Source organism: Astyanax mexicanus, chromosome 1 (genome assembly GCF_023375975.1).
Source record: "Astyanax mexicanus isolate ESR-SI-001 chromosome 1, AstMex3_surface, whole genome shotgun sequence".
NCBI lineage: Eukaryota > Metazoa > Chordata > Actinopteri > Characiformes > Acestrorhamphidae > Astyanax > Astyanax mexicanus.
In genome coordinates this window covers 107,782,036-107,794,301 of record NC_064408.1, presented here as the reverse complement: position 1 = coordinate 107,794,301, position 12,266 = coordinate 107,782,036, and the positions used below count along the sequence as shown (strand labels likewise).

Genomic DNA, 12,266 nt, shown 5'->3' with positions numbered 1-12,266 from the left:
GACAGGTTGTTTGCTTTTGCTGTTTTTGCAGCTATAGCTGCACAGCTGCACCAAGAGATGTGTGGGTACGAGAGAGAAGCATGTAGTGCATTTGTAAAAGCAAAAAGACACATTCATGTCGCATGTCAATGGATCGGATTAGTATCTGATTTAGGACCACATATGAAATTGACTACTAGTGGATTTGGCACGTTCACACAGCCATAAAAATAAAATCTGATCTAAACCACAATGAGCAAAAAATCAGATTTGAGTCACTTTAGCCTGGTAATGTGAATGTAACCATAGATGCTTCTTGTATGAATTTCAATATATATATTTTTTAAATACTTGATAATATTTTATGTCACTATTACAAAACCAGCAACACTACGCAAACTTACAATACTCAACTATTTTATGTATTCATTTTAATTTTATTTTTGCCATACAAATTTCCTAACTCGATGTTTGTGCTCATATAGTCCCCCAAATTTCATTCAGTTCAGTGGTCCTCACAGCTTAAAACTGTTAGACAGAGATGATTTAGGCTTGTCGAGCTGAGTGGATGTTGTTTATAGGAGAGAATTTGTGTAAACATTTCGTTATCATTGTGTAAACCTGATGATAAATGAACTGGCCTTTGCATGATAATGACAACTCCAAGCACTGACTGTACTGAGTAAATAGACCTCACTCTTTGAGAACTGGTGGTCCTGTTAAAATATACTCTTGCTTTAGCCTCCATTTGGAAAAGCCCATGGCTTGGCACATGGATTTTGAGCGTAGCAAACAAACACTTGGGTAAATATGCAAGTAAACAATTTTCTTAATAAGAATTCCACTCCAGAAAAAGAGGCCTAAAACATGGTTTTACATCTTAACGGTAACTTTGAGAAATGTAAACACACGTTTTCGGAAGTCTCACAGGCTCAAAACTCTTGTTTGCGAGCCGCTGTGCTGGGAATTCAGAGCAGAACTGGGACGCAGACGAGATGCCTCCCCTTCAGTTTTCTACCATGTATTTTGCACGGCCGAAGCCATCACCACAGCGGCCAACTGAAAATAGTTCATTTGACGTCTAAAAATGAACCAAGCCAAAACACACGTCAGACGTTGACACTGTGGGTGGAAGGAGGAATGATCGCCATGAATCACACCAGCAGCATGATTGGATGTTGTGTCTGTGAAAAAAGGTGACCAATGACGTGACAATGTGTGGTTAGTCATCAGGTCACACTTTACAGGAAAAGCCTGATTTAAAATGGATCTCGGCCCTAAACTTAGCAAAATGGGCTCTTCTGTCCTCTTTCCTTCCCTGTTCAGCACATTTTATGACCAGAAACTGCTTTGAGACTGAACCTGAGGGGAGATTTTAGCTAATTGCTCAGCTGCCTTATTTCTGGAGCAGTCTCTAATCTTTATCATGAGGTCTTGTTTAGTGGATCTTCACATTTTATTAGTAGCTCCTTTTATTCCACACAACAAAATCCCCCATTGTTAAATCTACCTTTGTCCAATTTAACACACACAAAAAAAACTGGTCAACGTTGGAGATTGTTGGTGTGTTGAAGAAGATTAAACATAGTTATTTAACTATAATTAAAGGAGCAGTTTGCCAGATATGGGTTAAACCTAGTTTTGGACTACACAGCAGTTTTAACCTGAGCTCTTTTTTTTTTACATTTTGACCAAATTTGATTTTTTGTCTTTACACTTGATTAACAAAACCACAGAAAAGCTTTGTAATTCTCTTAAAATGATCTAATCTTTGTGATGAGGCCTTATCTAACAGTTTTTAATTTTAATAGTAGAAACATGTTGTTTCCTTTTATTTTTACATTACAAAATCCCCCAGTATTGGATCAAAACCTACTTTTGTCCACAAGACATAAATGAGCCAGTTGACACTCAACAGTTTTGATGTATACAATTACATTAAACATAGTTAATTGCTTTAAAAGCTTTGTTTAATTTTTCTCTACTTACAGCTTGCATTGTCATGCCATCTTCAGCAATGCTTACACTTTCCTATGTGTGTGGGTTGCAAAATGGATTAATTTGCCAGTTTTAATGACAAAATTACTTTAATTACAGCACATTGTCTGGAGAAAGTGGCAGAGGTAGGTTAAGCACATGCATGTGAGGAATGCTCTGAAGTGTGAAAGTCTTTAATCAACAAGACGTAAAATAAACCACAAGAAGAGGTTTACCTACATCAGCCTTAACCTCAATACCACCAGGATCCTAGGCATTTGTAATTACTTTATAGTAATTATTGCGTGTTTAAATCATTTTAAGCAGATACCTGATTGCACATTTGACATTTGCAGACACAAACAGAACCGTGTTTGGTTTACTGGTAGATTAGGGAGATGGGTAGATTTCTGTGCTTTAAAAAGTTATTTAAAATGATGCTCTTACATTTTACAGAACTGCTGCTAATGGGACAGTTCGAAAGTTTAGGTTTGTTTCAGCTATTTGGATTAAAGGCTCATTTATGCTCAACATTAAATACAGATATTGATGCGTATGAGGACAGAGCCTTCTGTCCATACTTTGTGTACATTTCCATTTGGTGTTCATACATATTTGGGCAAAAAGATCATGTGTATGAATGAAGCAGAGTAGGACCATTGCAGCAAATAATTTGAGACATTACACCAATAAAATAAGGATTCTATTCAGGCATTATATAAAAAACTTTCATATTTGATAAGGAAAATTACTGAAAAGAATGATTGTAATTGTAATTGTAATAGAAAATATATAAAAAAATATTTAAGTAAATCTGATAATGAATAAAATTGGATCTTTCCTGAACTTCATTTTAAAATCAATATTTTTCTGAATACAAATCTTTAGTTTTGTTATGTTGTCTAGTTTTATGTCTATTTTCAAACATGCAGAATTTGGGTTTATTCCTGTTACAAATCTGAAATTATTAAGTGGAGTAGAGAGAAGACAGGCAGCTTTTCCAAGTGTCCTGTAGGAAATTTTAAAGCCCTCACATTTTCAGAATGTAAATAAGTTATTTTACTGCAGAAAAAAAAAAATTTAGTGTCAGCTAAACCTGTAGCCCATATACAGGATAAGGAATTTTAGGGGGTTAATTATATTATCACCTCTACTGCCACCTTTAGCATTTGACTCTGAACCACCCTCTAGTGATAGCATTAATTAACATCCATGAAAACATAAAGGACTCATAGAAGTATGTGGTGCAGTGACTGATGTTACATTGCTTTAAACACATATATTGATATTCTAACATAAAGAAAGTATAAATGAGCCTCAACACCTAGAGTTATGAGTCTCACCCAAGCAATCTTATTGGTGTAGTGTGGTGTGATTACCAAGCCAGTGAAGCCAAACCTATTTTGCAACAGTAGCACACCAGCTACACCATTCACTACCTGATAATGACTGAGCAGATGCAGCTGTGGCCTAAAGGTTTGAGAAGCGGGTTTTGGGACAAGAAGCTTACAGGTTTGATCCCCTGAATTGGCAGGAAACCAGTGGCTGAGGTTCCTTTGAGCAAAGTATCTTATCTAATTGCTTTCTGAATACTGGGTGGCTTACCACTGCTTTGGAAAAAATGAGTGCTCACTGCCCCATTCACTAGTTTGTGTCTGTTAATTGCTATGTTTAAATGATCAAACTGTATTTTTGATAAGACTATAGTAGGACTATTTTGATAGCTACTACGGTAGACTACTACAAAAATATATATAATTTAAGGTGTGTAAACCAGTGGCGTGCAGTGAATATAGTGGGTACCCCTTCTGCAGGCTAATGCTTTGAATTAGTTGCTGTTTTTTTATTTTAGCTATTTTTTTTAAATATATGCTTACACTTACAATAATTATATTATATACTTTCTGATAAAAATTATGTAATTATTTACATGCACTTTTTGTCACCCCTTCTCTGAAGGTTTATAAGGGCCTCACTGCACACCACTGGTGTAAACTAGTTTTCCCATCATTTCCTCGAGCCAGGTCAGATCGGTCTACAGAAAATGGTCTATGACGTAGGCGTCTGTTTTTTAATGCTATTTTTATTTTATATAAAGCTATGGCGTGATACTCACAATATAGCTAAGTAACAAATCAAATTGTGAATTAAATAAAAGTTACTCAAGTTAGAATGTTATAATGACACAGCTCTGGGGCTCTTGCACACCTGAGTTCCTCCACTAGTCCGCATTACGCACTTGACTTGCAGCGCTGTCTGTAGCTGTTCTTAATTAACAGTGTTCTTAAATAATAAGTCTAAGCTTCTTCAGTGTTGCAATGTTAATTAACATAATTCTGAACATATTTCGCCCCAATTTAAAAAAAAAAAAAAAAAAAACTCAATTTTAACATTCTGCTTACTTAAAAAATGTGAGGCTCATAATGATGGGTAGTGCTGGATTGTTTGAGTCCAGTCTAAATTCTAGTGTAAACCACTGCTAGTGTGTTTTTTATATGAATACACTGTCTTGAATTATTTTGTTACTGTCTTAAGCTACTGCAACCCTCAAACTGCAATCACCTCACTAACAGAGATCCACTGATACTGATGTACTGGTGGTTTTTGAGAGCAGATTGATTGAAGATTGTAATCAACAGGGCAGCAGATTATTTAGTAATGTGTTTATACTATGCTTTAGGACTCATCAGTGACCATACTTCTGTTTTCCACTTTTATTTCTTTATACAGTTTGAATCTGGAATTAGTTTATTTTTACATTATCTCATGATTTCATGATGAATAGACAAATAGGAATGTATGGAAATGGCAATGAATAAAATCATTCAGATATTATTGAGATATATGCAATTATATGCATTAATATACAAATACTTATATACTAATACTGTACGAAATCATACAACAGCAAGGCCAAAATTGTTCATGTTTAAACCACAGCTTAAAACCAATGCACAATGATTTATGTAATAAAAATACTTGTGTTACCTCAAACCTTATCATTATAGTTAAATTTAGAGTTTTACAGTAAGGCTATATGCTATATGCTGCTACCAGACACACACGTCCCCTGCCAAGCACCAGCGGCTGACCAGCAGTGAGTCAACACCAGCACCAGCACTTCACTCCGAGCATAATGTGTGAACTCTGTGTGAAGCGGACATCATATCGAGGCCTTGGGAGCAGCTCTAATTAGTGCACTGTAAAGAGGGGCAGCTGAAGCATGACTGCAGGGGCATTCCCAGAACACCTGTGTGCCTGGGTTGCTTTGAAGTGCCTGAGTGAGGAAGAAGCTTTCTGCTGACCAGCATGGTGTGTCATTAGTGTAATGAGGATTGGCCTCTGTGTAATGCGCAGTTTTGCGGCAGACGTGTGAACTCATGGGAAGACCTGGAAGGTATAAAAAGGAGTCAAAAGGTGTGACATTACGTAGATCTGCAGGCGTAGGTGTAAAGCTGTCAGGTGCGGGTAAATAAAATGCACAATAAACAGTTTGGTAATGCAAAACATGCAACTTTAACTTACATTTAGCTATTAAGAATAATGTTAGTTTTTTTTTTGCAGCATTAACTTTTTATAAGATTTTTATTAGTTTTATTCTTATTTTTAAGTTAGGCGGGAAATTTTTTTAGTAAATGATTTTAGTATCCTGAATGATGATATTAATATAATGAACAAAACATTATACTCAAAAACACAGAACGTCACATACATTAAAAAGTTATATACATTAAAAGTTATACTAAAAGTGCTCCTCCACAAGCTCTGTTTAATTACACACTTTCATAAGAAAGGTTTTTAAATCTCATAGACTGTCGCTAGGCCTGTCATGATAATTACATTATCAACTTATCTACTTATCGTGCAATAAATGGACATGACCTCAATAATATTTGATAATCATGATATTGTTAATTGTGTTAATTTGTATGTTTGTTCACTTATATAACAGTGAACAGTGTTTTAGTGTTTTAACAGTCCTTCAATAATTGCGACTCTATACACACAGTGTGGACTGCAGTAGGTGCAGAAAAAAGTTAATATTTCCCAAACTATGCTAGTGCCATTTAAATGGTCTTAAAATGACAATAATGTCACTAATGACAATATTATCGGCTAAAATATCAAAATAATTTCTGTATTTATACATCTTAAAATTATATATTATATTTATATAGCTTAACATTTTAATATTCCTAAACCTAAATCTAAAATAACATGTAACATTTTGGACAGCTATAATTGATTATTTGCATCTAGCTGTTTGATATAGTTTGGTTGCCATATGTACCTTGGTATCATCTATTATTTTAGCTTTATCGAAGTAGCTTGAGGCAAAACTCACTGAGGCTATGTTTACCAAGTATGTAAAATAGTCCCAGGCGTAGACTCAGATGTGTTATCGGTGTGGCATTTCTGATTTGCCCTGCTTTCATATTTTGTATTGAAATCTGATACAAATACAGTATGAAGTACTGTAAGTCAGTCTTATCAGTTAGACTGGTATTCATGAAACTTGTATATGAATCAGCAGGGTTTTCAGTGTCAGGATAGAAGTAACAGACTTAACTATTTGGAGCAATAAATCTGTTTAAACTAAATTAGGAGGCAGATATTTTATTATACATAGTTGCTCTGTTCAGTAGGTTCAACGGGGCAGTGCACAGTAAATTTGGCAGTGTTAAATCAAGATTGATTGTGTTCATTTAACATTTATGAGTGTTAAATATAACACTCAGAGGGCCCTATCTCTTTGCACACGCTCCATTAAAATAATGTTGGAGATTTGGAATGCATCTACACTGAGGGGTGTGGTGGTCTGAAAGTGAGATGTGGTAAGGTACATTTCTGGCGTGTTGCTGGTGGTAGAGGAATACACAGGTGCTCCACTGACTGAAATAAACCTAGACAACAGTCATGAGCCCATTCCTATAGGTGCGCACTGCGTGTGCCCAGCATGTGCCCAGCATGTATGCCTCCGCTCATTAAACACACAGAATTTCACCCTATGCCCAAAACACGCAAATTATTAGTTAAGAGAATTAGTTCAGGCCTTTTGCATGTTTAGAGTAGTGCATTTTATATATATTGCGCCCTCACAATACCCACACACCGACACGTCCTAAGTCGTAAGTTGATGCACTGGATCATAACCTGCAAAATCTTCCTTTCTGTCTACAGAGAAGCAGATCTGTTTCTGTTGGAGTCCCGCCAGCTGTGGGCAGCAGAGGAAGGCTGGCTGGAGTTTGACATCACAGCCACCAGTAACCTGTGGGTAATGAGCCCCCATCACAACCTGGGTCTGCAGATCAGTGTAGAGACCAGCAGTGGTAAGAGACAAAACAAGAATTAACTTATATTTATGTTATTAAACCAGCAACAAGGCAGTGACTGGCCAAAATGTGCTGCTCTTTGGTTTCAACTTTACACCGAAATGTTTCACATTATAAGGTGCACCTAAAAGAATTAAATTTTCCCAAAAATCACCAATGGGACTTATAATTTGGTGCGCCTTATGTATGAATTTTACCAGTCAGGTTGTAAGGAGCAGTAAAGCCATCCCGCTGAAGTACAGCTTCATACAGGAGTTTCAGTTCAGTTCTCCAGAAGCATTAGCATTAGCTTCTAACCTCTGCTCTGTAATACCTCTGGTAGCAATGCCTGATTTGCTCGCTTCTTACTCCCAGACATGCATTATTTAAATGTGCTTAGAGGGCAGTAGACCAGCCAATACAACTGTAAAACTAAGTTTGTATGGGGGCTTGTACATTATACAGTTTATTAGCACTTCTATTTATGTCATTAAGTCACACAGAAGAGGATGCATTGTTATTGAATGGTTTGCTTAATAGTGCTAACTTTGGCAAATGCTTTGGTTGGATTTGCAATAAAACACTGATTGATAATTTGATCATTTACCAGTTGTGGTACACTCCAGTGTGTTTTTAAATAGTGTAAAATGATCTGAAATGTTTAATGGAACACGCTCATGATAGTTGTGACATATTTTACAGTTATGACATCCGTTTTTAATATTACTAGGGTAAATGGAAAGCAGTCTAAGATGCATAGTACTGGCAGTTAGATCTCTCATTTACCCACTGTAGTGGCACTGAGAAGTCCAAGATAATGTCTGGAAAAAAGAAAAAGACTAAAATTGGGGAATATTTAGAAAAAAAAAACATATATGAACAAAACCAATAAAAGTAAATAAATAAAGGATGTTTTCATTACAATAGAACGGTTCATCACTCGCTACTTATTACATTTAAATACAAACACAATGATATGGATTAAAATGTATAAATACTACTTTTGAGAGAATTTCTTCTATTATTTCACTGGGCCGATACTGGTAAATTCTGAGATTCTTGAGATGAACAACAATGGCCAAAGTTTAAACCTGAACAAAATGCCTTTTCTTCCACTCAGGGCAGAACATTAACCCCAGAGAAGCCGGGCTAGTGGGCCGGGATGGAGCTCTGGAGCGGCAGCCATTCATGGTAGCCTTCTTCAAGGTGAGCGAGGTCCATGTTCGCATGGCACGCTCCCCAGAAAAAAGGCAGAAAAGCAGGCAGCAGAACCGCAGCCGCTCAAATCATCCACAGGAGGCACCCAGGGGCCCCGGACACACAGGTGGGTTGCATCGTGTCACTCCTAATGTATTGATGTGGTGTGTTGATTAAATGATGAGCTGGGTCTGAAGAGTGTGTGTTGTGTGAGTGTTGTTTGTAAAATCATCATTGGGTTGTAGAAATTAAATAGTATTAAACTAGTATTATAACTATAACTATGTAGCTATAATAATAATAATAACAACTATGCTTGGCATGCTGTATATCACTTGCATCTGCTATTAAAGCAACAGTAGGTAACAATTATCTTTACATTTAAATTCAGAGTCAAAATCAAATAGACCAGTGTAATTTTATTACCTGCAAATTTAAGCCTAAACTACAGTGGCTTGCAAATGTATTCATACCCCTTGAACGTTTTCACATTTTGTCACCTTACAACCACAAACTTAAATGTATATTATTGAGATTTTAAATGATAGACCAACACAAAGGATTGAATAAGTGTGAAGTGAAACGAAAATTATACATGGTTTTAAAATTTTTTATCAAACAAAAATCTGGAAATTTGTGACGTGCAAAAATATTCAGTCCCCTTTACTCTAAATCCCCTAAACAAAATCCAGTGCAATAAACTGCCTTCAGAAGTCACTTAGTTAGTTTATTAGTGAATACTTTTGCTTGTCACACTTTTCAGATCTTTATTTGATAAAAATATTGAAAACCATGTATTATTTTTGTTCCACTTCACACTTATGCAATACTTTCTATCTATGGTCTATCACTTAAAATGTCAATAAAATACATTTAAGTTCAGGGTTGTAAGGTGACAAATTGTGGAAAAGTTAAAGGGGTATGAATACTTTTGCAAGCCACTGTATAACTTAAACATATTAACATATTTTATAAGATGTTGTTTTAATTCTAGCATAATCTCATATAATACTAATACTTATTCTGCCTTAAGCCCCTGTCAGATGTGTATAATTACCCCAAAACTAACTTAAGGAGCTGTATGTGTGAACAGATCAGTTGTACTGGACATTACCAGGACCTGGACTTTATCCATAGCCTAGTACATAGTACAAACCTGGGTAATGTCTGAGAAAGCCCATATATAAGGAGAGCAGGTCATTTTCCAAAGAATTCACAGTTATGCTATTATGTCTGCAGAATACTTTATTCGTCATCTCATGTCTCCTGTATGTGCTATATAGAGATCTCTCCTTGCCTAAACCACACGGAACACGAGAACACGTCTGTTCACTATGTGTGAAAGGGCAACTCTGGATAATGTCCAGACCTGGACCTGTTCCAATATGAAAATCTCATCAGTCTCATTTAAAAAACACACTCTTTAAAAAAGCTACTCTTTGCAGAGCAATGAGCTCACACATAACTACTAAATAATGTCCAAAATACTTTACTACCTTTTAATATGGCGACTAATGCTCTACATTGTAATATAAACTTTCACATGTGGGGAACAGTGCATTTCTCAGCATGCGTTCTTGTGTGGTTTTGCATCCGTGTTCTCACCTAAAGTAATTTTTCCTGCCCAAGATGCATTCAATACACAAGAACAGTTAAAGAACAGTTAACAGTGAGCATGTGCCAATCACCTACTCACACTCAGAACCTGTTTCTACATTATCTCTTTAACATTAACACTGAGCATCTGCCCATCATCTACTCACATTCATAACTCATTTTCTACGTTTCTACATTAGCTATAGCTACACATTATCTCGCTGTACTGTTGTTTTGGTTCTGTTAATTGTTTGTACCAAGCGGGTCAACCTGAGTGGGATGGATTCCTCTGACTGAGTTTTGGGTTCTCCTAAGGTTTCCTCCTCTTAGTGTGAGGGAGTTCTTACTTGGCACTGATGGCATCTCTGTGGTGCTGCTCATAAGAGGCTTGGACCTGTTTTTCTCTGTAAAGCTGCTTTGTGATAACATTTGCTGCAAAAAGCGCTATATAAATAAAATTGAATTGGATTAAATTGAATTATTCATGCAATGATCTGTTCTTGCTCTGCATCGGTTTGTGATGCAGATGCATTGGTTTGTGACTCACCGAGAAAAACAAATAGAAATACACAGTAATCACTGTAAAATCAGCATACATATGATGGAAAAATCTGTCCTTGAGTTTTAAATCAAGTTTTTTTTGTTAAACACAATGATAGCTGTTTTTACGTCATGTTGTAAGTCTAGTATACAGTCTTGACATTAGCTCTACAGTCTTGTCGTCTTTATCCTTAGCTTAGCTAAGTTGGTTATCTTTGGATAATAGTGACTTGAAAACATGAAAGGTGTTATTGGTATAGACTACATTATTATTATTTAATATTGATAATAAAATAGCAACTGCATAGCATCTCAATAAGATCTTCCCAAGACAATAAGTACATTATTCGCATTCTTGGTATTGAAGAACACCCTATGCATAACAGATTAGTGGGAACATCCGGTTTGACCCCCAGAACCCACCACAGAACAGTTTTTCAGAGTTATCTCCCACATCAAGACATGCCATCACATTAACATTTGTAGAAAATACTTAATACTACAAAGATAAAACTTTTAGCTAACATGCGTTTTGCAAAACTACACAGATCTTCCCATTATCCTCAATCAATTTCTCTCCTACTTAACTGTAAGACGGGTATTGTTCCCAAGGTTCAAGTTTATATTCATGATTTAAAGCATAATGTCTCTCATACACTTTTAATATATTTTTCATAGTGTTTTTTTTTTCCGGAAGTTGGAGGTCGAGGGAGAAATCTTAAAGGTAGTTCTGGTCAAAGGCGGATTATCTAATGAATTATGTGCACATTACACAATTGCCTCTTAGTACCAAGCTAGTTTGGACAGCTCTCAGTGGGAAAGAGGTTGAGGAGGTCTAAATCCAGAATCTCTGTTTCTCATTACATCACAGCTTTGAGGTGGTCTTTGTGTTTTGTGGGAGCTGGGCTTGGGAAAGGACCAGATGGCTTAGCACTAATACCCACTTGATCCAGTGCTAATTTAGCACTTGGGAGTGAACTGTATTGGGCCTGAAGGATAAATCTGTGAACGTGACTTCTGTGACATGCGCTCATGCGTTCCTTCAGCATTAAATTTTTTAACATAAGCTTCTACAGGTCCCAGCTAAGCGGGAAGAGCATACTTGATCCTTAATGGTAATTTATGTGCTGATATGTGAGTCATATACAACAAAGTACAGGTAGAGTTATAAAAAAAGCCTGAGAAGAACATTTTTGGACTGGTTTCAGTAAATAATTCCAACTTATATGATTATCTAAGGCTGTGAATATGTCCCAATTGTGTAGTAATTGATAATACTAGCTAGTTTTTGAGTATGAAGTAAACTATATTGTACACTTTAGTATGCACTCACTCATCCAAAGCATTGAACATGTTCCAGTATCTTCCATGGCCACATTCCAACGTGGTACAGTGATAGGATGATGCAGCACCTGTAAAACAAGGCCAATCTAAATCTATTAAATATTCCACAGCCAACTGTCAGTGATATTATAACACAGTGGAAGCGACTGGGAATAAAAGCAACTCACTCTGTCATTGTAAAATAACAGAGCTGGGTCAGTGGATTTTGAGGCTCATGGTGTACAGAGGTTGCCAACTTTCTGTAGGTAAATTGCTATGTGGCGTTCAGCTGCATCCCAATTGCGCACTACATAGTAATACTATGAGATTTATACTTAATAC

The 12,266-nt window shown here is 36.3% G+C and overlaps 1 protein-coding gene across 1 annotated transcript in view; it reads left to right on the top strand.

The window, feature by feature from the left end:
- bmp6 (bone morphogenetic protein 6) overlaps positions 1 to 12,266 on the top strand; it is a 58,650-nt gene that overhangs the window by 32,441 nt on the left and 13,943 nt on the right. Inside the window, exons 3-4 of the mRNA XM_049463849.1 lie at positions 7,138 to 7,286; positions 8,389 to 8,592. Of these exons, the coding sequence (XP_049319806.1) occupies positions 7,138 to 7,286; positions 8,389 to 8,592 (353 nt within the window). The remainder of the gene's footprint in view (positions 1 to 7,137; positions 7,287 to 8,388; positions 8,593 to 12,266) is intronic.